This window comes from Leucoraja erinacea, chromosome 15 (genome assembly GCF_028641065.1).
Source record: "Leucoraja erinacea ecotype New England chromosome 15, Leri_hhj_1, whole genome shotgun sequence".
In the NCBI taxonomy this organism is placed as follows: domain Eukaryota; kingdom Metazoa; phylum Chordata; class Chondrichthyes; order Rajiformes; family Rajidae; genus Leucoraja; species Leucoraja erinaceus.
The window spans coordinates 7088546-7116404 of record NC_073391.1 but is presented as its reverse complement, the minus strand read 5'-3'; the positions used below and the strand labels follow the sequence as shown (position 1 = coordinate 7116404).

The window sequence follows — 27859 nt, the reverse complement described above, 5'->3', positions numbered from 1 at the left end:
CTTACATTTATACCAAGCCAATTAACCTACAAACCTGTAGGTCTTTGGAGTGTGGAAGGAAACCAAAGATCTCGTAGAAAACCCACGCAGGTCACGGGGAGAACGTATAAACTCTGCACAGACAGCTCCCGTAGTCAGGATTGAACCTGGGTGTCCGGCGCTGTAAGGCAGCTAATCTACTGCTGCGCCATTGTTGCACTATGGACCACAATTTGGTGCATAAGCAATACATTTATTAATTTATTGAAATGTTGGATTATATTTACCTGTGCACTGCATTTAGGGGCCCGTTAAGCTACTGCAAGTAAAAATGTCATTGTTCTGTTGTTGGTACATGTTACAATAAAACACTCTGGACTATGAACTCGTGACTCATTAAATATCCAGTAGATTAAGCAGCATCTATGGAGAGAGGAAAACTTGGACACCTTTTCCGGGAACTGGCCTGAACTGAAATTAGTGATGCTGGTTAAATGAAATGTAAATGCTGGAAATCTGAAATAAAACAAACATTCTGAAAAAACACCTGTGAAAGAATGAACAGCGTTAATCCAATCAGTGAAAGTATAGAGGAAAGGAAATATCTCGAACAATGTGGTTGGGCCACTGTCATAGTTGATGACATACAGACAAATGAACCAGTATCATAGATTAATGACTTAAGGGCCTGTCCCACGAGCATGAGACTGCATGCGGCAAGCACGACCTAACATGGTCGCTTGAGCCGTACGGCCTCGCGGGGCCGGTCCCACTTCGATCGCTGGATCAGTATGGAGTTGTGCGGAGCTGGTCCCGACATCGCGCGGGGCTCGAAAAACTGGCACTGTCCAACTATTCCACGCGGCAACGGCCTGCCGGCCCACAGCCGCATTGAGGCCATACGCACCACCTCGACGGGCGTGCTCAGCGTCTCGACACCGCACGCAGCGTCTTGACGCCGTACATCACGCACAAACTTCCCGCGGACTTCGCTCGAACTCGTACAGGATCACTTGACCTCCGCGCGGCCCCCGCTTCCGGTTTGGTCGCGCTCGCCACATGCAGGCGCATGCTGGTGAGATAGGCCCTGTACGGGGATCACTTGACCTCGGTGCGGTCCCCGCTTCCGGTTTGGTCGCGCTCGCCGCATGCAGTCGCATGCTCGTGGGACAGGCTCTTTAGAATAGAAATGGTCAATTCTAATGCCCAAAAAGCAAGTAATTTTATTAACTTTACCACTAACTTCCACTCAAATTAATTTGAACTATGTCTGACACCTCTCTCCCCTTTCTTGATCCCTTTGTTCCCATCGCAGGGGCCAGACTATTAACTGACATTGACTATAAACCTACCAACTCCCACTGTTATATGGACTACATTCCCTCCCACCCTGCCTCTTGCAAAGACGCAATTCCCTACTCTCAATTTCTCCATCTCTGCCGCATCTGCTCCCAAGATGAGGCTTTCCATTCCTCTTTCTTTAGTAAATGTGGTTTCTGCCAAACTGACATAGATGAATCCCTCACCCCTGTGTCCTTTGTGTCCCATGATTCTGCTCTCTTCTCCCTAAACAGAACAAGGATAGAGTACCACTGGTCCTTACCTTTCACCACACCAGCCTCTGCATCCAACACATTATTCTCCGACATTCCCATCACATGCAGCGTCATCCCACCAGCAGCCACCTCGCTTCTCCACCCGCCCCCCCCCCTACCAGTTTCTGCCTACCGCAGAGATTGCTCCCTCCGCAACTCCTTCATTCACTCATCCCTCCTCCCCCCCCCCCCCCCCCCCCCCCCTTCGACTACCCCCCCCCCCCCCCCCCTCCCCAAGGTACTTTCCCTTACAGATGTAGCACCTGTCTCTGTATCCTTCCCTACCTCTATCCAGGGACCCAGCAGTCCTTCCAGTTGAGACGGGGTTTTATGTGCATCTCGATTATAAATAAAATCAAGAATACCGCATGATTGTGCTAATTTCATCTGTCAGCTTCTAAGATTTATATGCATCTGCCCTCTGTAACCCTGTTCATTCAGCCTTCTTGAATTGTTTGATGCCATTCCTATTGCCTCTCCTCATCATTCTTATCAAGACATAACACTTCACAGTTTGTATATAATTTCCGTTTGCGGGTTCCTGCCAATTTCACTGGTCTAATGAATCTATTAGTTTTCTTTGATAAAGGGAAATCACGTGGCATTTTATTGATGTCAATCCCACCCTTTGAGATTGGCTTTTCCATGCCCAGTAAATACTAAGACTGTGCATCCTAACCCAATTCAACCATTGTCAAATACAAAGATGTTGTTTGATGAGGAAGAGACCTAAGTTTATCAGCACCCTGAAAAGTTCATCCTCCTCTGAAATTCCAGACAGTTAGACTGTATAAAACAATGTCCTTCGCTAATTTTGTTTGCGAAACAAAATGTCTTTCCTCTCAGCTTTCTTCAAGTTGTAGTATTCTTTTTTTAAATCTTGTTTTTATAAAGGTACCATGTGGGGTCTATCATACCTTGTGGGGTAGGAATTTGGTCAATTTTAGACCAGCAAGAATTATACACAAAGTGCTGGAGGGAATGAACAAGTTACATTGCAGTAGTGTAGGAAGGAACTGCAGATGCTGGTTTAAACCAAAGTTAGACACAAAACGCTGGAGTAACTCAGCGGGACACGCAGCATCTCTGAAGAGAAGAAATGGGTGATGTGTCTGGTCGAGAAGTCTGAAGAGGGGTCTCGACCCTAAATATCACCCATTCCTTCTCTCAAGAGATGTTAACCATATAACCATATAACAATTACAGCACGGAAACAGGCCATCTCGGCCCTACAAATCCGTGCCGAACAAATTTTTTTTTTTTTTTTTGCCTGTTGCCTGTCCTGCTGAGATACTCCAGCATTTGTGTCACTCTTAGGTTACATTTCAGTTTGCGATCCTTCTTCGGATATTCACTTTACAGATACTGCCTGACCTGCTGAGTTTCTCTGGCACTTTATGTTTTGCTCGATATTCCAGCATCTGCATTTCCTTATGTCTCCAAGAATTAAAAGATATACATGTCCACCAGAAGGTACTGGCTGCACGACACACACCCCATGTTCTTCCCACTCCAATATTAATCATCAATGAATAAGTAGGTCCTTAAGTAAGAAGTCCTAGGCCTTCCAACTCGTGAGTTGGGTCGAAAGGTGTAGCAGGGCATCAGCAGTCAATATGCATCACCTAGCGTACCGCTGAGATTCTGACTAAGGCCACTTGATAACCAGGAGCTATTGTCCTGGCAAAATTCATCCAATATTTATCTTAGTCATTAACACCTGCACAACTAAATAAGAAATGTTTTGCAATACTTTATGGAAGATCATACATTTGTTTTACCATTAATGGCTTGTGATGATCACTTCTCTTGCAGTATTGGAAGAGGTTGACACAACGTTGCCTCATAAATTTAAGTGGCTTTTCCCCTCATAATTGTGGCTTCCATTTCCTTTAACAAAATGATGTTCCAATTTCCTGACATTTTCAATTAAAAAAACCCTCCAATATCAGGTCCTATCAAATGCAGGAAATTACCTTAAATGGGTAATTTGATCCCCAAAACACATGAAAAGTGTGATTTCAGTTATGTAACCTCCAGGGCTTTATTGCATTACCTATTTAATAGTAAGATTAAACGAGTACTTACCAGTATGAAGTTTGATCTGTATTTTATGAGGAGTTACGGTGAGGTATTACGTGAAGATCCCAGCCCAGTGCGCAGGTGCGGCATACTTCGAAGCAGCGGTGTGAAATCACAGGATAGACACAATATTTGAAGTAAGATAGTAAAGATCATGAGACATCAGTTTATTAGTTTGATCTATATATTGAGGGTGGGAGCGGAGGGCACGTAATACCTCACCGTAACTCCTCATAAAATACAGATCAAACTTCATACTGGTAAGTACTCGTTTAATCTTACTATTTTACTTCGGAGTTACGTGAGTGATTCCGTGAAGACTTCAAAGGTCTGTGATTTCAAACCGTGTAACAGTTTTTATTTCACTCACTGCCGAAGTTTTTGAGGGAGGAAGTGTTATCGTAATCAACCAGTGGATCTGCTTTCACAAAAAACAGAAAGGTATTTGTTAACAATAACAACATAAAGAGCTCCCCTGAGCTTAAATTAATATTGCAGTTTGTAATATTCTTTCTGCAATTAAATCAGGTTTATCAACGGTTTACAATAAAAAATGTTCTGAACGTCGTTCCCTTGACCATTCTGCCGTATTGAGAACGTGGTCAATCGGGATGTCCATTCGTTCAGCCGCTGATATCAATGCTGCCCTAGTGGAATGGGATTAAAATGTATTATTATCTATTCCGGCAGCTTTCAGTACCTGTTTGAGCCACCTTGGAGTGGTTTGGCTCGTACCCCGTCTTGGGGTTTCTGTGGTTGACCCATAGGCTTTCCTCTCCCTCTAAGATTGTGGGTTGTGTCTATATATTGTAGTAGATGGGTCACCACTCTCAACCTGGACTCTGGTGGGTAGGCCCGGAATCCCACCAGTGAATTGGGCGTTCCTGGTCCATATAACCATATAACGATTACAGCACGGAAAACACAGGCCATCTCGACCCTACTAGTCCGTGCCGAACTCATAATCTCGCCTAGTCCCATATACCTGCGAGTTAGGTTTTTACCAGACCTAGAATATGAACGTGATGCGTCTGGGGTAATCACCATGTTATCCAGTCTAGTTTTATGGAGTGACTGGACTCTGTGAACGTATACGAGAGCCATAAGCATGAGCGTTTTTAACATAGATTGAGCAAGCTGAGGGATCTGGCTGGTGCCATTCTCTGAGATATGTCAATATCACACCGATATCCCATACATGGGTATACCTCCATGCTCTGCTGTCCTGCTGTTTTAGATAAGCAGACAAGTTGCTCCATGCTGTATTTACGGCACTGTAACTCACCTTTTAGTCATGGTGTGGATGTTCCAGGAACTCCAATACGTCAGTGGTTGAATAGTTTGGTATGTTGTCCCTGCGTCGTGGCAGTATTTTACCCATGTTAGCTCTTGGTGACTGTTCGCAGGGATGCCGACATGGTGGTAATGGTTCCTTTGGATAATCCCAGTCCCTGGTAAGGTCTATTCAAACCCTGCACCCAGGAGTTTGATGTTTCCCTGGCATGGGTGGCTTATGCCTGATACTGGGTTGAGTCAGCAACCATGGTCCACTAGGGAAATCCATAGGTGACTCGCCCACCATGTCGTGATGAACTGGGAACCATGGCTGTGTAGGCCGGTCAGGCACGTTCAATATCTCGGAGACAGATTCCATCTGTATTGCGAAGTGCCCGACTGATGAGGCAGAAGGGAGGAAGGCAAAGCAGAAATTCCCCCTTCCAGCGTGTAGGCATCTATCGCTGCTGCCTCTGATCTGGTTCCTAAGTCACATACATAGGTTACTGGTGATTCCGTCTTGTGCAACCAAATTGATATCTGGCTTCCAAACTGCTTAATACCTTTAGCAGATATTTTGGGTTTGACATCTATTCAATGTTATCATAAATTTTTACCCGTGACGTGGTGTCTCCCACTGTGTTCTAGTTTCCTAGGACATAGGCAGCTGATAGTTAAAATGTCTTTTGACACACCATTGCCAGATCTGTTTGACCAACTTGTTGCACAATAATGATTTTTATGCTCCACATATGGTTGATATAAGCCACCACCATAGTATTATCAATCCGTAACCACATATGTACGTGCTGCATCTGAAATGCATATGCTTTTTAGCCCAATAGGCGATCACCAATCCCAAGTAGTTGATGCCCGGTGTGTGTAGTAACGATGTTTGTGAATTGGTCCATCTGTTACCTGTGCTGGATATGGAGTTTAGTTGCTCCCCAGCCTAAAGTACTGGCATCGGTTTTTAATAACCAAGTTGGGATTGGTGATGATAATAGGGCTGAAAACTATGCCAAATATATGTCTGCCCACCACTGTAATTGTGATATAGCTTCATTGGGTACATTCATGATTTGATTATAGTGACCCAAGTACCTTGGCAAAGTAACAGTCATATGGATGAAATTGTTATTGAAGCCCAGATAATCCATGGTAGTTAACGGCTTCAATTCTGGTTTATCTGGGCGTGGGATGAACCTCAGAGCTTTAGGGAGCTGTTTCGTAGCTAGAACTGCTGCCACAGCTAATTCCTTTGTTCCCCTAATATGAGGATATCATCCAATATATGCCATGATTATGCTTGTTTTCTTAATATTTTCATGGCCATTTTTAATATTTATAATAGTTTAGGGCTGAGGTTAGACCATTGGGAATGCTCTATACTCCCATAGTTGCCCTGACCGGGATATCCATTATCCAGGTAAAATTTTTTAGGTATCTATAATGATCCTAGTGTATGGGTATAAGATAGTTAGCATCTTCCATATCAATGCTCGCCATAGGTATCCTTTGGAGATCAGATGTCTGGCAGTGACAAAAACCCGTCTCCATCTTAAAGTGTATATACTCAACAGATTTATTTAGTGATATTAGATCAATGATGATGCTACATTCACCATCTTTTGTAGTTTTGGTGAATATATTCGATACAAATTCCAATGGTTCATGTTTACTCCCATGATCCGTTTAGTAATGAGCCTTTCTAGTTCAGCTTAACCTTCTCACTCCTCTTTCTTAGAGGGAGAAAATGCCCTTTGGGCGCATTGCTGAACTGGCAGTAATATGCCCAATTTGAATTTGTTTTTATTCACTAATACTGTTGAGTATATTTTAGTTATTTGTGACAGCATCCCATGCTTTATCAACAAGTGTAAATGCCCCCCCCGCAGTTAGTAGAACACCCTTATTTAGTGTAAACTGGGAGGAACCAGACTACGTACCTCCATGTTTATTGTTTTTTCATGAAGGCCTAGTTTTGCTGGTATGCTGGTGCTGTCGGTGGGGCGGCGCATTTTCCCACGGCTCCGCTCTGGGCCCCTGTCTAAAAAGAACTATGGGGGTAATGTAAAGCGGTCGCCAGGCTTTCACCAGCCTTGTTCGATATTGCTGGTGGATGCCGAGGGGTGCTGCCAGCTGGGTGTTGGATGCGATGTCCTGCTCGTTCCATGGCCTGCCCTCATGAGGCGCACAGGTTTAGCTGCCTCTCTTCCCGCAGCAGCGGTTTGTATAGCCCCGTATATTTGGCGTTGCGGGCAGGTCTTATATGCACAAATGTCAGTCGAGTATCCCAAATTTGGGAACATCTTAGGCGTCAGCACACTCATAGTGCAACGGGATAGTCTCATCCTGGGAGAACCACCTTGGATCATGGCGTCTCGCCTGCCAGGTGAGTATGATCCGTGGAAAAACGAGCAAAGGCGGTGACATCTTGACCCTTCTGTTAGGAGCTTCAGAATTCGCTGCTTTTAGCTCTTGTCTGCGAGTCTGCTGACCCAGCTGCCTGCGGATTTGCCTCTAGAAAGGCCTACTCCTGCAGGGCTTTGTTTGGGAAGATGGTTGCGTGGAGGAGCCATGTAGTGGCCCACAACACCCAGTAGCTCTTCCTGATCCTGCTCCCCTGGCATACTGCTGTTCTCGTCCGCCTGCCCAGAGTTTAAGCCAGCCCAGCCCTGGCCTCCTTAGCTAGCCTCAAAAGAGGGAGCAAAAGGGTGTGCTATAAATTGGAGGAGGCATAGCTCAAACTCCGCGGTTGCATCAATCCCTCGACAAGGGAGATGGCTAGTGCAATAGCACTGGGGTAGGAGTGTCAGCTCCCTTGGCATTCAGCCAGTGCCCCTTTTCTCCTGGCGGTTTTGAACTCCATGACCTCCTCTGGCTTGGGGAGACAGACATACTTATTTTTCTGTCTCCAGCCTGTTCCAGTGTTGGAGGAAGTTGATTCCTATAGAACCAGTAAATTGGTAAGGTTTTTGTCTTACCTGTATTTAGAGGCTGCCTGCCGTTTTTCAGGCGGCATTGTAGCGGTTCCCGGGCGGCGATTCTCCTTGTCAGGAGTCTGCAGGGCTGCCGGTCGGGTTTTTAAATTTCCCTCCGGTCCGCTGCTGTTAACCAAACAGCTGTTCAGCGGACCGGCATCAGCGCAGCTCCCTGTCAGCGGTCCGCAGCGTGTGCGGTCCCGTTAACGCCTATCCCCCTCCACTGTCGGCTCCTTCGCTGGAGTCGAACGGGGGCCGCTTCCTCTGCTACTTTGCTCCCCCTGGAGCAAAAAACCACAAGGCCCGATTAAGGTAAGTACTTACCTCACGTCCTTGGTTGCGGGAGCGCCCGACTCCCGCTGGCCGCAGTTTGCACAGCTGTGCGATAATGCCGCACCTGCGCACTGGGCTGGGATCTTCACGGAATCACTCACGTGACTCCGAAGTAAAATTGTGTACTCACATGTAAGTAGCTGATAAAACAATTTGCTGTTCAGTTTCCCTGAAACCAGTAAATTCCCATGAATGCAGTTCCTAGTCTTTACTGTATTATACAATCGCAACTCAAGCACGATAATTGACCCAAGTAAGGTGACAAAAGTTAGCCTGGTAGCTCCTTAAAAAAAACGAGATTGTTTTTTATTGAAGAACTTTTCAAAGCATAGTGATTATATTACTGCTCCAGTATCCAGAGACATGGATCTGAAAACCTAAATTTGAATCCCACCATAGCAGCTGGGGGATTTAAATTCAGCTAATTAGGTGAATGAGAATAAAGAGCCAGTATCATCAATTATGAATTATGTCCACAATGCAGATTTTTGAAAAAGCTCATCTTTCACTAATTTGTTTCAGAGAAGAAAATCTGTTGCATTCACTGTAATGTCAATGTAGCACTCTAGATCCACAATGATTTGGTTGAAATAAGATAAAGATGGCACCAGGCAGAAATTACATTTTACAGACCAAAATTACATTTTTCAGATCAAGCCAGCCAGTTAGGTGATTAGATCATCGCAAGCCTTGAAAAAGATGATGATTTTGTGAATGAATTAAGCTTAAAAATTAAATGAATAAGGAATGCCCTATCGAGTGTATTCCCAGAGGGTCTATGAAACATCACATCAAGTAGTCAATTGTGCAGAAATACCTCTGTGTGTACAAATAATTAAGGTGATCTTGTGCACGGTTCCTTGCTAAGTTAGAAGAATACATTTCTGATCTTTGGCCCATAATTTTGCGACACATGAGTTTTGTCTGGATAGCGTCCAACAAAATATTTACACTGTACTCTAGGAGTAGAGGTCACAGCCACAGAATTAAAGGACGTTTTTTTCGGAAGGAGACGAGGAGAAATGTTTTTAATCAGAGGGTGGTGAATCGCCACAGAAGCCTGTCGAGGCCAAGTCAGTGGATATTTTTAAGGCAAAGATAGATAGATTCTTGATTAGTACGGGTTTCAGGGGTTAAGGGGAGAAGGTCGGAGAATGGGGTTGAGAGGGAAAGATAGATCAGCTATGATTGATTGGCGGAGTAGACTTGATGGGCCAAATGGCCTAATTCTACTCCTATTCTTTATGACCTTATGACCTACCACGGGTTTGTCCTGGAGATAGAGAGCATCAGGATTGTCTTTAAAGACTTTAGGCATAACTTCACTGTGGAACTTCCCAACAGTGGCTCAGCCATAGATAGGCTATTTAATCCAAGATATTAGAAGTCGTGGCAAATTAAGGCCTATTATTATAAATGGGTCATTTACCGTCATTGGGTCAAAAGCCTGCAATCCCCGAGCCACAGTAATGCATGGTACTGTCAGAACTATATGAACTCTAGTGGTTCTAGAAGACTGCTTGCCATAATATGACTTATGAACACACACTAATGCTTGGCCTTTAGGTTGTCTGGAAATCATTGATCCCATTTCAAAAGCTAAGTGGATACCTTCCTGCTTACTACTTTATATGGTGACCCTGTGAAGAAGAGTGAGATGTAACCAGATCATTCTGTTTGAGAAGCACATGATACAACCACATTCAACAACTACATCGCTCCAGTAATCACAGTGGCCAAAAGTCAGTTTCTGTCAGAAAATCCATACCCCACAAGTGACTACATTGAATAAACTGTATAGTCAACCTTAATTGATCTGATGAAAATGGGTGGATTAAAAAAATTAAGCACATTTTTGTTACCAAGATACCTCTGAGCAGAACTAAACGTACTGTATATGTGTAGAAAATATAAATCTGTCCTGTAGCAATTAAAAATGAGATATTTAGTTGGATTAGAAATAATAATTGTCAACTAATTATCATCAAAATTGTGAAACACATTATAATGTAATCATATATTTTTTTAAAGCATGAACGGATATTGTTTACCCCTTAATAAAGTTAATTGTGTTAATTTGCAATTATTAATTTTCAGATGGTCCTTTGGAGTTGCCTTTATTTGAGATGATTCCGTCTCACCGTCAAATAGTATTCCATGGGGATCGCTTGTTGTTTCTGTGCACAGCAACATATGTGGATAAGACAATGGAAATTCAATGGCGACATAATGGGAAATTAATGGTAACAGATGAAGACAATGAAATATCAGTAGAACCAGTTATGATTCATGACTGTTGCTTAATAACCAGGTATGATATCCTCTGTGTTGTTAGCTTAAAATCAAATTCTATGTTTATCACTTCATCTTACATCATAGATCAGAACATATTACCTCATGTATTATTTCATGGTGTGTTAGATGTTGCAAAGTCTACTACCTTGGTGTGAACCACCAACAATTAACACAGTAATCAAAGAAATATTGTGCACAACTTCAGCGTCCTCAGTAATGAGTGCCACCTCCTGGAGTAGGAATTAATTACAGATACAGTAAAGAATTAATGCCCTGGATATCCCAAAATAATTTAGGACTCAAATTTCAATAACTTATAAAGATGGTACCAAAATACTTGGTGATTGTTTTGCAAACTGATTGCTAAATGTTATATTTGAAGATTTAACCATTGATCCAGGACAGATAAGTAAATTTGATACATCTTTGCATGAATTGGTAGCATGAATGTATGCATAAATCTGTGTGATAATCATGATGAATCAACTAGTGTTTATATGCTAATTCTGTTGAAAATGTTTGCTCCATATGACATTTCAAATGTCACTGAATTAGTTCTCAATGATTTGAGGGATTATCGAAAATTTATATGAAAATGTTACCGTTTTGCTCTTCGATTAAGATTGCACATTCACAATGGCTTGAATCTACTAGATTCTAGAACTTAAATTCTACTAGATCACAACGTTGTGCATCTGAACTTCATGTTTGTGTTGTTTTTCAGAGCTGGAGTTTGCAAGTCTTTACTTGGTTATTTGGAGAGGGACTTGCATTAACACTATCTGCAGTAACTGATCCAAACATTAAAACTTTGTAACAGTTTTTCATTCATCTAGAAACTAAATTAAATTGAAATCAGGAATTTCCTAGCACACTGGTATTTTGATTCATTTTATATTTCAAATCAAATTATTTGTAGTATTAATTACTATTATAAATTTTCCAATTTCTGTCTTCAAGAAGTGCTGTTTATGATTTTATGAGTAATGGCTTTCGTACTGAGGTTTTACCATATTTTCTTACAACGTTGAAGGAGCCAGGCTCATAGGCTGATCCCATTCCTCCAATAACTTTTCCCTATTCTCGGCAATTGAGGCAATTTACAGCCCACCCATCTTTGATATGTGGGTTGAAACCAGAGCATCTGGAGGAAATCACCATTGGGTGGCGCCCGTAATGGCCGCTTCGCCAGTAGTCTGTCTCGTCCCTTCTCTGCTTTTATTATTTTAAGTATGTCTTGAATGTTTGTTTTAATGTCTCTTGGTATGTTTTATGTGGGGGCGTGGGAGGAGATCGGGCAAAACCTTTTTCAGTCACTTACCTCGACGGAGATGCAAATTTTCTCCGTCTCGCATCTCGGCCCCCTCCCCCCTTGCGGCCTACAACGTGTGGTGGTGGAGCCTTTCCTGGAGACCAGCCCGGAGCATCAAGCCGCGGAGTTACCATCGCGGAACCTGGGATCTTTTGCCGAGGATCGCCAGTGTTGGAGCTCCGACCGCGGGGCCTGTGGACTTTAACACCATGAAGCAGCGGTATCCGGTTAGAAGCGGCAGACTCAGGAGCACCATGCCACGGAGTGTTCCAATCCGTTCTGACGCCAGAGTTTCGATCATCCCGACGAGAGGGCTTGAACATCAGACCGTCAGCAACGGCAAGTGCGGAGAGTTCAAGGCCACGACCACGGGTGAACAAAGAGGATGCTGACTGAACTTTATTGCCTTCCATCACAGTGAGGAATGTCGATTCCACTGTGGTGGATGTTTATGTCAAACTTTATTTTATGAGCTGTGTGTATTTTTGCTTTATACTTAGTATGGCTGTATGGTAACTCAAAATGTACTGTACCTTAATTGGTACACGTGACAATTAAATTGAATCTTGAATCATGAATCTTGAATCTTGAAACTCTCATAATCACTGAGAACGTGCAAATTTCACATAGACTCCAGCAGAGGTCAGGATTGAACCCAGGTCTCTGCAGCTGTCAGTCAGTAATTCTTCTGGCACCACTGCTATTCCACCCTTGAAGTATTTGTAGTCTGAAGTATTCAACATCACAGATAATTCTTGAAATATGCAATGCTTTAAAGAGAAAAATTAATAATATCCCGCACATCATTGTTTTACATGCATGGTAGAAACCCGGGTCTCTGACGGTGTAAGGCAGTAGCTCTATCGCTATAACACTGTGGCACCCTAAGTTCTAAGTTAAAGATCTGCATGCAAGATTTTTTTATGTAGCATTGTAGCAAAACTACAATTCTCTTTCTCTTTCTGTGTGCTCAGCACCCTACCTCACCAACATTACACTCCTGACAGCCAAGAAATAGGCACTGTAAATATTACTAGAAAGGATCTTCATTGGGTAACAGATGTATGCTTGAAAAGCTGCACAGTGTGGATGTCAGAATATTATTAAAACACAGTTGCTGTCTGTGTCCCACTATGAATTTTTGAGCTTATGCATTCAGAAAGTTTGTTGTGATCTTGTTACAAAATAAATAAGGTGATTACAGTAAATGAGATGGGTTAGCGTGCAGACTCAATTTAATATCTTAGTACTGTAGTTAAAAGGTGCAAAACACAGATATCACCCATATTTTGTTTTTTGCTTAGAACTTGATAATAATCTTATCTGAGAGTTGGATCTTACTTTGTCTGATTTAAATCTGTATTTGAGCATACAGAAATATATTTTTACATGATCCATATTTAGAAAGCCTTCACTGTGGGAAAACATTTTTTTCAGAGTAAATTATATTTAATAATGCAGAAGTACTTGACTGGTTCTGTGCCATGTTTATCTGGTAAATGATTGTATCTGTTCACTTTAAGTTTGCTTTAACTTTTGATGCTGTCGGTGCTTCAGTTAGCTTTCATATCTGTAAACATCTTCAGTTAGTGTTCATATCTGTAAACATCTTATATGAAATCTGAAATAATGTTTCAAGTTCAGGCACAAAGCAATCATTGCATTCATCCATTTTTGTGATATAAAGCTTCACCTCTCCAAAAGGCATATCAATATTTTGGGCATATAACCAAAAAATCTGGACATCATAGGAAGTGTGCCACAAATTCCCAATATGTACTGGGTGAATTGTTGCTATAGATACATAACCAAAACATCATTTCCGGAAAAGGTTTTAAAAATAGAATGCTAATCATTAAGATTGATATCTTGATGGCTATTTTATTACTGTTCCAACTTGTCACTGCAAATTCAAATGTTCTCAAAGCAATTTAGTGCATTTATCGATCAAAGTAGACATTCAAACATTCACCCACAGGGAAAAGAACTCTGTCCACTGGCTGTTACAAAAACAGAAATAAAAGCTAATACATAGGATAGAATTGGTGAGCAGCAGCTCAAAAACATATTGTGAGATGAGGATGGCAAGTTGGATGGAGTCCTTTTCAAATATTAAAACTAACCAGGTGGATAATCATACCTATTTGTAATATGTGTATCTTCTTTGTATGAGTGATGTTAGGCAGGAGGAAGCCACTTTCGGTGAATTTCTGATATTTATTTCAAGAAGCCGAGGATAGAAAGACAGGGATGTAATGCTGAGGCTTTATAAGGCAATGGTAAGACCACATTTGGAATATTATGAGCAATTTTGGCTCCCATATCTTAGGAAGGTGCTGGTGAGAGTCTGGAGGAGGTTTATGAGAATGATCCCAGGAATGTTTGAGTTAGCAACTGATGAGCATTTGACAGCACTGGACCTCTACTCACTGGAGTTTAGAAGGATGGAGGGGGATCTCTTTGAATCTTATCGAATAGTGAAAGGTCTGGATAGGGTGGATGTAGAAAGGATGTTTCCAATGGTGGGAGAGTCTCGGGCAAGAGTGCATAGCCTCAGAATAAAAGGACATTCCTTTAGGAAGGAGATGAGGAGGAATTTCTGTAGTCAGAGGGTGGTGGATCGTGGAATACATTGCCACAGAAGGCTGTGGAGGCCATCAATGTATATTTTTAAGGCAAAGAAAGATAGATTCTTGATTAGTACAGGTATCAGAAGTTATGGAGAGAAGAATGGCCGGAGAATGGGGTTGAGAGGGAAAGATAGATCAGCTGTGATTGAATGGCGGAGTAGACATGATGGACTGAATGGCCTAATTCTGCTCCTATCACTTATGCAAGCAGATAATCTGCCTATTTGCAATATATGTATCATATTTGTGTAAGTGATGCTGGACGGTTTTATGAGAATTTCTGGTATTTGATGAGTAGTCTGTAAGGTGATTACAGTACATCATTTTCTATTTGAAGTCTGTCACCAAACGATCCCTGACTTCTCCCCATTTTTATTTTTCACTTATTAGCTACTGATACAACACTGGAAGGAGAGATAGTAAAGAATCACAGTGGTGCAGCACAGAAACAAGCCTTTTGGCTAACATCTATGCTGACTGTGATGTCCATCTTCCCTAATCCCCATATCCCTCTTCTCCTCACCTATTCAATTACCTGTCCAAGTGCCTTGTAAACACTGTAATAGTATCTTGTTCTACCTCGTCCTATGGAAGATTGTTCATATAACCACCACCATCCGTATGAAAAACATTATCCTGAGATCTCCATCAAATGTGTACCTTCACCTTAAACGTGTGCCCTCTAGTTTTAGACTCTACTGCTCTAAGAAAAACTGTTTACCCTATCTATTTGTCTCATAATTGTATAAACCTCCTTGAGGTCAACCCTCAGCCTCCTTAATTCCAGTGAGAATAAAACTAGTCTACCTAATCTCTCTTTATAAGTAAAACCCTCAATTTCAGACAATATCCTGGTGAATCTCTTCTGACCACATCTTTCTTTTTGTGTGGGAAAAGCCTAAGTGGGATCCATTGGGTCCCATGTTTACACATGGTTTCCAGAGAACTGCCAGAGAACCAACAGGTCCCATGTAGTAAGTAAGTTAGTCTAGCATAGGTTTAGAATTGTATACAATACTCCAAGTGCAGTGTGTTCAATGATTTCCATGGCTGTAATATTGCATCACAACTCTTATACTCAATGCCTGACATGGAAAGGTTTTATAAATTCTTACATGGATGAACACTCAGCCCCCAGTATGGACAAAAGTTGGACTTTGTGGCTGAATTTCATGTTGGATGATGGGAGCAGAACAGTTAATCCTGTGGCAGATAGAGTCTACAGCTTTGTGATTCCTCACTGAACAGTAACTATAGCTGGTCAATTTTGAGGATTTTGCTTGCAAGACAGGATTTCAGCTTCACTATATCTTGTCAAATTCCAAAAGCTCTTCGGGCTACAGGTATCACCTACCTAAACGAGAAATAAATTTGACAACAATAACCACAGATGAATGCTTGGGAGAGGGACGATTTGAACTATGCATTGGCAAGGTTATTTTACGCCTTTTTGATGTCAAAAGAATGTGAGAAAGAGACTTAATGCTGCCGGCACTGATTATATTTGGCTGTGATGCCAGGACATGAGGACTATGAATATGGTATATGTAATATATTCACTTAAATCAGCATGTGATATGTACTTCTTGCATTCTTATTCAACTATGCTGATTCATATTTACCTTTCTATCAATTTAATCTTTTAACATGAATATTAAGAAGAAACAAGGTCATCTATCATCTCTCATTTTTTATTTTGCATATTGTAACCATGGCAAATGTCTTATATGAAGGAACTGTTGCCTACATGGCAGATAGGATTCGGGACAAATCCAAATATGAATATTTAGTGTGCACTATTTTGCACCAGATATAACTTTGCAGTGTTTACCCTATGGCAGTGAACCTCATGAATGGTCTGGTGTCTAATTAAAACCTGAAAATTCCAAAGCCCCATAGCAGGGAAACTCCCACTTTATTCAATGTTTTACATATAAGTGCTTTGTATGCCAAAAGAGTTTTTTCTGGAAATTAGATACCATTGAACCCTATGCCAGTCTTATTTGAATGGTGATGCAAGAACCTGCAGATGCTGGAATCTGGGGTAAAAGCCAAACTGCTGGATGAGTTCATCAGGTCAGGCAGTGTCCGTGCAGAGAAATGGATAGTTGACGTTAGAGGTGGAGACTCTTCATCTGGACTGCTCCAAATTGATTGTATCCATTCAGATGGTTCTGCGCTATATAAATGTTGGAATTTTTTTGAGGCATTCAGTTTTTTTATTATATGTCTGTACATATTGTATGTGGGCAATACAGTGGCACAAGTGTAAGGGCTGTTGCCTTACAGCTTCAGTATGTCCTGGAGCGAAAAAGACTACAAAACGTTGTGACCACTGCCCAGTCCATCACCGGCTTTGACCTCCCCACCATTGAAGGGATCTATCGCAGTCGCTGCTTCAAAAAGGCAGCCAAAATCATCAAGGTCACACACTTATCTCACCACTGCCATCAGGAATAAGGTACAGGAGCCTGAAGAGTGTAAGGTCCAGGTTCAGGATCTGCTACTTCCCCACAGCCATCAGCCTATAAAAACAACAAATAAGCTATGAGCTCTGAACTGCAAAAAAATATATTATTATTTGTTATTTGCACTATATTAGTTATTTATTGAACTTTTTCTTTTTTTCCCCGTTATATATAAAGTTTACATATTCACATATTCTGTTGTGCTGCAGCAAGTAAGAATTTAATTGTCCCGTCCGGGACATATGACAATAAAACACTCTTGACTGGACTCTTGATACCGAGGTTCAGTTATGGCCTTTGGTGATGTCTATATGGAGTTTACACACTCTCTTGTGACTGCATGGGTAGATTGGTGGGTTAATAGGCGATGGGATTGCTCTGTGAGCCAACATAGATTCAATGGGCTGAATGCCTTCCAATGGTATAAGGAAGCATAGAAATATGGTATGCTTGAATAGAGACTTTCATTGAGATATAATCAAAATGAAAAGCTTAATGTGATGCTTTCTTCCTTTTTTGTTTCACATTTACTTTTCCTTGACGAAATATAAGAATACTCATGGAGTATTATGAGCAATTTTGGGCCATATATCTGAGGAAGGATAGACAATAAACAATAGGTGCAGGAGTAGGCCATTCAACCCCTCGAGCCAGCACGCCATTCACTGTGATCATGGCTAATCATCCACAAACAGTACTCCGTTCCTGCCTTCTCCCCATATCCCCTGACTCCGCTATCTTTAAGAGCTCAATGCCCTTGTCCCACTTAGGAAGGTTCTGGTCACTCTCCATGAGTCACCAGAGGTTTTGGTCACTTGCCTGGAAAGCCTCGACCGAAGCGTGAGCTGCATCAACTGATCAAAGATCCAATAAGATCTTTGGTACCGACCGCACACACACACACACACACACACACACACACACACACACACACACACACACACACACACACACACACACACACACACACACACACACACACACACACACACCCACACACATCGCAAAGGTGGGGGCCAGGGACAGTGGAAGAGCGCTTACTGCGCGATGAAGAGGAAGGTAAGCGGCTGCCACAGAGCACGGTAAGTCCTTTAGAGAGCACGGGATGGAGGGAGAGAAGAGGAAAGAAGGGGAGAGAAGGACAGAAAAGGGAGAGAGAAGGGGAAGCAAAGGGGAGAGAGAAGGGGGGAGAAGGGGAGAGAGAAGGGGGTGAACGGGGGGGACCTTCCACTACCTGCAACCTCCAGCAACCACCTTCAACTGCCATCGCAACCGGCTTTGACTAAAAAATTAGATTTTTAAGACGGCAACCTATTTTTAGCCGCGGCCAGTTTTTAATTTTTTGCAGAAACCACATTCGACCTTTAGGGAGACTGAAACTCCGGGAACCGCACGGAAACCTTGGATGGGGCACAAAGTCTCCAGAGGTTTCTGTTCAGGTTTCCTAAGTGGGACAGGGGCATGAGTGTATCATGCCGGCAAATTCATTTCACTACACCTTCGGGTGCATGTGACGAATATAATTTACTTTGACTTTGACTTTGACTGATGCCAAGGACCCCCAGACCGCGTTGTACTTCCCCTTTTCCCAACTTGACACCATTCTGATAATAACTTACTTTACTGTTTTTGCCACCAAAGTGGATAACCTCATATTTATCCACAATAAACTGCATCTGCCTACTCAGCCAATCTGTCCAAGTCACCCTGCATCCTCATAGCATTCTCCTCACAGTTCACACTGCCACCCAGCTTTGTGTCATCTGCAAATTTGCTAATGTTACTTTTAATCTCTCCATCAAAATCATTGATGTACAGTGGCTTGCAAAAGTTTTCATACCCCTTGAACTTTTCCACATTTTGTCACGTTACAACCACAAACGTAAATGTATTTTATTGGGATTTTATGTGATAGACCAACACAAAGTGGTGCATCATTGTGAAGTGGAAGAAAAATGATACATGGTTTTCAAATTTTTTTACAAATAATAAACTGAAAAGTGCGGCGTGCAATAGTATTCAGCCCCCTTTACTCTGATACCCCTAAAAAAAATCCAGTGCAACCAATTGCCTTCAGAAGTCACCTAATTAGTAAATAGAGTCCACTTGTGTGTAATCTAGTCTCAGTATAAATACAACTGTTCTGTGAAGGCCTCAGAGGTTTGTTAGAGAACATTAGTGAACAAACAGCATCATGAAGCCCAAGGAACACACCAGACAGGTCAGGGATAAAGTTGTGGAGAAGTTTAAAGCAGGATTAGATTATAAAAAAATATCCCAAGCTTTGAACATCTCACGGAGCACTGTTCAATCCATCATCCAAAAATGGAAAGAGTATGGCACAACTGCAAACCTACCAAGACATGGCCATCCACCTAAACTGACAGGCCGGGCGAGGAGAGCATTGATCAGAGAAGCAGCCAAGAGGCCCATGGTAACTCTGGAGGAGCTGCAGAGATCCACAGCTCAGGTGGTGAGGATCTGTCCACAGGACAACTATTAGTCGTGCACTCCACAAATCGGGCCTTTATGGAAGAGTGGCAAGAAGAAAGCCATTGTTGAAAAAAAGTCATAAGAAGCCCCGTTTGCAGTTTGCCACAAGCCATGTGGGGGACACAGCAAACATGTGGAGGAAGGTGCTCTGGCCAGATGATCAAAATTGAAGTTTTTGGCCTAAATGCAAAACGCTATGTGTGGTGGAAAACTAACACTGCACATCACCCTGAACACACCATCCCCACTGTGAAACATGGTGGTGGCAGCATCATGCTGTGGGGATGCTTTTCTTCAGCAGGGACAGGGAAGCTGGTCAGAGTCGATGGGAAGATGGATGGAGCCAAATACAGGGCAATCTTGGAAGAAAACCTGTTAGAGGCTGCAAAAGACTTGAGACTGGGGCGGAGGTTCGCCTTCCAGCAGGACAACAACCCTAAACATACAGCCACAGCTACAATGGAATGGTTTAGATCAAAGCATATTCATGCGTTAGAATGGCCCAGTCAAAGTCCAGACCTAAATCCAATTGGGAATCTCTGGCAAGACTTGAAAATTGCTGTTCACAGACGCTCTCCATCCAATCTGACTGAGCTTGAGGTATTTTGCAAAGAAGAATGGGCAAAAATTTCAGTCTCTAGATGTGCAAAGCTGGTAGAGACATACCCCAGAAGACTTGCAGCTGTAATTGCAGCAAAAGGTGGTTCCACAAAGTATTGACTCAGGGGGGCTGAATACCTTTGCACGCCACACTTTTCAGTTTTTTATTTGTAAACAAAATTTGAAAACCATGTATCATTTTCCTTCCATTTCACAATTATGCACCACTTTGTGTTGGTCTATCACATAAAATCACAATAAAATACATTAGGTATTAAAATACATACGTCTGGATGTGGATAGGACGTTTCCATTGGTGGGAGAGCCTAGGATCAGAGGATATTACCTCAGAATAAAAATACATTAATTTAGGAAGGAGATGAGGGGGAATTTCTTTAGTTAGAGGGTGGTGAATCTGTGGAATTCATTCCCACAGAAGGTTGTGGAGGCCAAGTCAATGTATAATTTATGGCAAAGATAGATAGATTACTGATTGGTATGGGTGTCAGGGGTTAAGGGGAGAAGAATGACTGGAGAATGTGGTTGAGATGGAAAGATAGATTAGCTATGATGATTGGCGTAGACATGATGGGCCAAATGAACTAATTCTGCTCCTATCACATATGAAGGTGGATAATCTGACTATTTGCAATATGTGTATTTTAGGCAGGAGGAGGCCATTTTCTGAGAATTTCTGGTATTTGAGTTTAGTCTGTAAGGTACCTAAAAGGAAATATATAAATATGGTATGCATGGTTTTCCCACTGAGAGTAGGGAAGATTCAAACAAGTGGACATGACTTGAGAATTAAGGGACTGAAGTTTAGGGATAACATGAGGGGGAACTTCTTTACTCAGAGAGTGGTAGCTGTGTGGAATGAGCTTCCAGTGGAGGTGGTGGAGGCAGGTTCGTTTTTATCATTTAAAAATAAATTGGATAGTTATATGGATGGGAAGGGAATGGAGGGTTATGGTCTGAGTGCAGGTATATGGGACTAGGGGAGATTATGTGTTCGGCACGGACTAGAAGAGTCGAGATGGCCTGTTTCCGTGCTGTAATTGTTATATGGTTATATGGTTATATGCTATATATGCTTGAATAGAGACTTTCATTGAGATATAATCCAAATGAGAAGCTTAATGTGATGTTTTCATCCTTTTTTGTTTCACATTTACTTTTCCTTGACAAAATATAAAAATACCCGTGTTCTTGCTTACCGATTACTATTTGCAAAAACAAAGCGTTTTAATGAAGATTTCTCTAAGCCAATAAAGTAAGAGTCTATGGCTCAGATATTCTGTGGCATCCGGAAAGTTGTGTTGAAGGAACGTTACACAGCATGTCCACACCTGAATAACAAGAGTTCCCAAGCCCAAGATCAAGCACCTATGAATTACCTTAACAGACTTTCCTTCAGAGGATGAAAAAAATAATTAAGGGAAGATTAAGGGTCATGGCCAACAACAAGCAGCCCGATTTGGAATATTGAATCAGATTCAGTTTTGTGGAGATGGTGAGTTGGGATGGTGCAAGATATGAGAGGTAAGAAGAGCTTTGGGCCAGACTTGGATTGGAATGGCCAGATTCAAAGGAAGATTGGAATGTAGGGGCCTGAGTTTGCAGGGATGCGGAAAGAACAGCAAGTGATTCCTGTTCAGGAACAGAGGTATTGGATGACCAAGTTGTGAATAGAGTCATGGGGTGGTCAGGACAACAGCAAGAGAATAATGAGGAGGTGGGATGTACATCCTATGGTGGAGTGAGAGGTGACCAAAAGGAGAAAAGGCAGGTAAATAAGATGCTTTTGTGGAGTTCCCAGTCTGAGCTCAGGGAGCAAGGCTATAAAAACATGGTAGTTCAGAGAGTGTCCAATGACAAACATATCTCAGAACAACATGAAGTAAAAACAGAAAATGCTGGTAACGCTCAGTAGCTCGGGCAGAATCTGAGAAAAGAGAAAATGACTAAACACTTCAGATCGATGATACTTCATTGGAATAGGGAAAGAGACAAAACAGGTTTGTTTCGAATTGCAGAGCCGATGGGGTGAGAGAGGATATAATGGGATCTTTTAAACTAATTTAACAATGGTCTATCCAGATAAGGTTATACCTGGTGAACAAAATTGTTTTTGAGAGGATTTTCAATAACCTCAGCATCCTCAGATGTGAGCTTCATTTATAAATTGCAACAACATCTAATCTACCCATCCACTTCATAGATCACTAAGCCCGGAACTGACAGCAGTGTGCTTGTTAAAAATGTGAAACTGCAATTTAAAGTTTTCAGTTCTTTTTTAGAAAGCCTTTGCTGCTGAAGACAAATTGACCTGAAATATGAATTTATAACACAACTTTAAGTATGAAAAATATAAATAGCTGATGTAGTTTGATATTTTGCCTTAATGTTATTGAAAATATTAAAATAAATATGGATTAATATTGAAAAAATATATATCTATAGGAGTATATTTAACTAACAGTACTAACAAATTAAAGCAAAACAGAGATTTTTAAAATTTAAATATATCTGATTTCTGCATCACTATTCAATCGTGTCATAAAGAATTTCACCAAGAAAATAATAAGCTTTTCTTAGCTTTCTGAAATGTGCTGAAAAGTTCCAAGGCCGACGTTTTTGGTTAAACATAAGACATCTTCAAATCCTTAGCAGTCCAAAATCAATCCACCTTAGATTTGGACTTACTTTATGCCAGTTTAATACATACTTGTTTAGGGTGCAGAATTCTACACCCAACGTTCTGCATTTTTATGTGTAGAATTTGAAAGATTCAAATCTAACCAAGTTAAGAAGTTTCTCCCCATGAGAGAGAGAGACCGCTTCCCGGAGCTCCCGCAACGCGACTTCTCCAGCCAGTGTCACGGGGTTGGAACAACCCGGACCGGGACAGTACATCACCCGGCACGGCTTCATGGCCATGGGACTCACCATCGCCCGTGGGGGATCCAACCTTGGACTTTCAGACCGGGAGCGGGGCCGTAAATCGCCCCGCGCGGCCTAAAATGGCCGTGGGACTCATCATCGCCCGCCTGGGGCTTGGACATCGGGAGAGACACGGAGAACAGGGGAGAGAAAAGACTTGCCTTCCATCACAGTGGCTTCACTGTGATGGATGTTTGTGTGAATTTAATTATGTGTATGTCTGTAAGACAGTGTCTTTGTTTGTATGGCTGTGGAAACAACATTTCGTTTGAGTCTCACTGGGGCTCAAATGATAATAAATTTGTATTGTATTGTATTGTATTGACAATCCTAAATGCCCATTCACTTAAACTGAAATTATGATCCTCTCCCCTCAGATCCAGATCCTGAGAGTAAAATTCATTATCAGTATTATAACAAACTCATGGAAATATCTTCAAATTTATTAGTGGACTTTAAACCCTTAGTGCTTTATTGTTTCCGTAATGTTCACTGTTTTTCCCAACGAGAAGACACATATTAACATCTCTGCATTGAGTCAGATGATCTCAATTAGTTTAGCAGTGATAATGTTCAGTGACCTTGACCAAGAAGGATCTAGTCCTTTCTGTTTTGCATTTCATTTATTTCATGCTTTTCAAAATTATTTTTGTTTAGCACAATATCCAAATGGGCATAGTAGCTTCTTTGTGTTTATTTTACTGCTTTAGCAACTGAAAAGTTGACAAATTTAAACTCCACCATTGTGAGGTGTGCATTGGCACTACAAGAATAATGTTGAAAGATGCAAGATTGTCATAGAAACCTCACAGTTCATTAAGTCCTTTACGTAAGCTATCAAATCACACAACCCACTTCTCTTCACATCTTCAGGATGAATGGATAATTGTTAGTTGCCTTAAAGAAATGAACAACCACCTGAATAAAAAAAACGCTAATCGGAAGAAATTTATACCGGTCGGTATGTATCAGGTAGCTAAACTTATTCGTCCGATAAGACATAATATGGTGGTAAAACCTAGATAACGATCAGTACTTGAGCGTGTCTAAAACAAAATCCATGTGTATTTCTTGATCAGAGGACCTATCATTCTGATAGACATTAAATGAAGTCGCCTACTGGCAAATGAAATGACTATTACATCACTGTTATATTGTCTGGTTTAAAGTATTGCATACAGCAAACTCGCTTACATTTTTTAAACTATATTCAAGTAAATAAATAGAAACAATCCAGGAACCGTGCAAAAAAATTGATCCGACATTCTCAGAGGCTATACATACAGTACATTCAATACTGTTTACTCAAATCATAATTTTACCCCACACCCTTTCCACTCATGTGGCACACTGGCGTGAAATCCCTTTCCTTATTTTGAGGGGCATCTCCACCACACCCTGCCCCCCATGTCCAACAGTGTAAGGACCCTAGACTGTCGCCCTCTCCACAGAGCCTTGGTGTTGGCTGCACCAAGCTTCAGTGCGTCGCTCAACAACATTCCCTGATGGACATCTCGTTCTGCTGGGAGGTCAACAAAGTTTGGGTAGACCAAGGAGCGTCTTACACTGAGTTGGTGACCTTCCAGTAGCACTCAATGTCCGTCTGTGAATGCGTCCCTGGGAGCAGTCTGCAAATCACAGAGTCCACTGTGATGGAGCTGATTGGAATAAATGGTGACGGGGACCGTTGCAAACCTCCTCAGATTCTCTTTGCAAATCAACACTCTGCGAAGAGGTGGGAAAATGTCTCCTCTCCATAACAGCCGCCCCAAGGGCAACGTGCGCTGGTAGTGAGGTTCTGATGCTGCAGGAAGGATCTGACTGGGAGATCTCTCCTCATTGCCAGGCAAGCCAGGTCTAGGTGCTTGTTGGTGAGTTCTGGCGTTGAGGCATTTTGCCAGACAAGCTGGGCAGTCTGCTCCTGGAACCCACCACAGGATTCATGGAGTCATTTCCATGCAGTGCCAGCAGGACATTCCGTGCTGACCACTGCCTGGTGGACATGGTCAACGATGTTGGTCCAGAAGAGTCTTTCCACAAACGACTGGGTGCGGCAATGTCCAGCTAACTGGTACATTGCATGGCATCTGCGCCAAGCCCATCCTTCGCAACACCATGGACAGGTAGAACCTCAGCGGTAGTGACACTTGGTGCCCATGTGCCTTGGCTGTATGCTCCGCCTGATGCAGCCACACACGAAGGTGGTCATCAGGGTGAGGGCGACGTTGGGCATGTTTTTACCCCCGTCGTCTGCCGAATGGTGCATTGTGGCCCATCGCACCCGGTCCATCCTCGACCCCCAGATGAAGCGACGGAGATGCAACCTTTTCCATGTCGCATTTTCGCCCCCCTCGCGGCCTAACAACTGGTTTGGTGCGGCCTTTCCAGATTGGAGACCAGCCCAGAGAGCTTCAGCAGTAGGTACGACACGGACTTACCATCGCGGAGCCTGGGTTCGTTTGCTGAGGGTCGCCAGTGTTGGAACTCCGACCTCGGGGGCCTGCTGACTGCAGTGGTCTTCGGAGCTTCTATCCACAGGCGCCATGCAGACTTACCATCGCGGAGCCTGGGATCCCTTGCTGAAGAAGTACCCTGACCGCTGGCCCGTGGTCTTTAACATCATGAAGCCGTGGTCTCTGGTAAGAAGCGTGTGACAAGAATGCGTTCTGATCCGTCCCGACTTCGGAGTTTCGATCATCCGGATGAGAGGACTTGTACATCGGGCCATCCTAAGCAGCAACTGCGGAGGGTTCAAGGCCCCGACGACGGGTGAACAAAAGGAGGGAGATTGTCTGAACTTTATCGTCTTCGATCACAGTGTGGAATGCAAATTCCACTGTGATGGATGTTTATGTTAAACTGTGCCGTGTATTGTGTTCTTTTTACTTGTATGGCTGTAGAGTAACTCACTGTACCTTAATTGGTGCATGTGACAATGAATGAGAACTTGACCATGAATATAGCCCGGGTGATCCCTGTGACATAGGACGAAGGGATGGGCCACGCTTGTGACAAGTACAGCAGCCCCGAGAGCACCTCACACCTGATGACCATTTTTCTCCATTATAGATGGTGAGCATTGCTTCCACAGCTCCAGTTTCTTCCCACTTTGGCTATCCACTCCAGCCAATTCTTGTCACACGCCTCAGCCCCAGTGAACCAGATCCCCCGCACCTTCGAGGTCAGGCTTGATTGTGAAGGGGATGGAAGATCAGTCGGGCCATTTGCCAAAGAGCATGGCCTCACTCTTCCTGCGGTTCACCCTGGCTCCCGTGGCTGACTCAAGGTGGTCGCAGATGCTAATCAATCTGCGGACCGACCCTGGATCCAAGCAGATGACGGTGACGTCGTCCATGTACAGGGAGTTTTTGACTTTAGTGCCCCCACTGCCTGGCAATGTCACTCCTCTTATACTTGCATCCTTCCTGATGGACTCGGCAAAAGGTTCTATACTGCCTTGGTTATTTACTCAAGGATCCTTAAACTCTTAAATTTCGGATGCCTGCATGTAACTTTTAACCAAGGTTGACACCTACAGGAGGAGAGATATTTGATATCAATTAAGTTAGAGGTCCAATATATACAGGGAATGCTGTATGAATTCATAAATTAGTAATTCCTTATAGTAATCTTACAAAGATGCTGCAATAGAAAAATGTGAACACATTGTACAGCATTGTGATTCATGGTTCTTCAGTACCAGAATTCACTAGAGAGGAAACTGCATTTGGGCAAATTTGCTGCATGCTATTGTATTTATTTATATCATGATGCCTTTTTGATTAGATGTGTAGATATCGAGTCCCATATCAGCTGTACGAATAAAACAAATAGTCTTCTCTAGAAATTAATGTTTCTTGTGTGAATTTTCATGACTGGGGTCTCATAGATTTATTTTTATTTAAGAATTCAAGGTCCACAGAATCTAAATGTTGCTTATTTTGAATCAATAAAGTTGCTGTTGTTTAACGTAATTGAAACCTGGTAAAAGCTAGGATTGAATGATTCAATTTCATCCGTTACTTCACTGCAGCAAAAATCTACTTTTATTTAATATCCCTTCAATAGAGATTTATCTATAGAAACATAGAAAACTTTTCATATGGTTATGAGATTTTATTTATCCATCAAGTAACTTGGTTGTCCAATGTGTAAAAAACTAGGTATACATTGAGTCATAGAGTGATACAGCATGGAAACCCTAATCCCACTTGCCTAAACTTGGTCCATATCTCTCCAAACCTGTCCAATCCATGTATCTGTCTAACTGTTTCTTAAGCAATGGGATACTACCAGCCTCAACTACCTCCTCTGGGAACTTGTTCCATACACCCTTTGTGTGAAAAAGTTACCCCTTGGATTCCTATTAAATCTTTTCCCCTTCACCTTGAATGTATGTCCTCTGGTCCTCGATTCCCCTATTCTGGGCATAAGAATCTGTACATCTACCCAATCCATTCCTCTCATGATCTTATACACCTCTATAAGATCACCCCTTAACATGAATTGAAGTTATTTCTTTTGGTTGCTGTATATGTATCTTCATTCATTATTTGGAACACTTCACATGTCATTTTTTTTCTTTTTTAATAGTTGCTTATGAATGAACAGCAGAGTTTCATGATACATAATGTAAACTGAACTTTTGTGACATTCAGTGAAGTAATTGAGGTCAAAGTACCTCACACGTACTATCAAAGATAAGTAATGGGTTGACATTTAATACTTGTCCAGATCAATGTTATAATAACCTGTGCATTTGTTAAAAGGATGGACGTTTATAAACAATTACCTATAATTGTATTTAAATTCATGTTTTGTATGTGTGATGTTTGCGATATATATATGACATGGAATTTTAGCATAGATC

The 27859-nt window shown here is 42.2% G+C and overlaps 1 protein-coding gene across 3 annotated transcripts in view; it reads left to right on the top strand.

Annotated features, from left to right (window-relative positions):
• The window catches only part of LOC129703924 (adhesion G protein-coupled receptor A3), a 619806-nt gene that overhangs the window by 249675 nt on the left and 342272 nt on the right, over positions 1 to 27859 (top strand). For all 3 annotated transcript variants that reach the window (XM_055646641.1, XM_055646640.1, XM_055646642.1), the window contains one exon: positions 10346 to 10559. In XM_055646641.1, coding sequence (XP_055502616.1) covers positions 10346 to 10559 — 214 coding nt within the window. The remainder of the gene's footprint in view (positions 1 to 10345; positions 10560 to 27859) is intronic.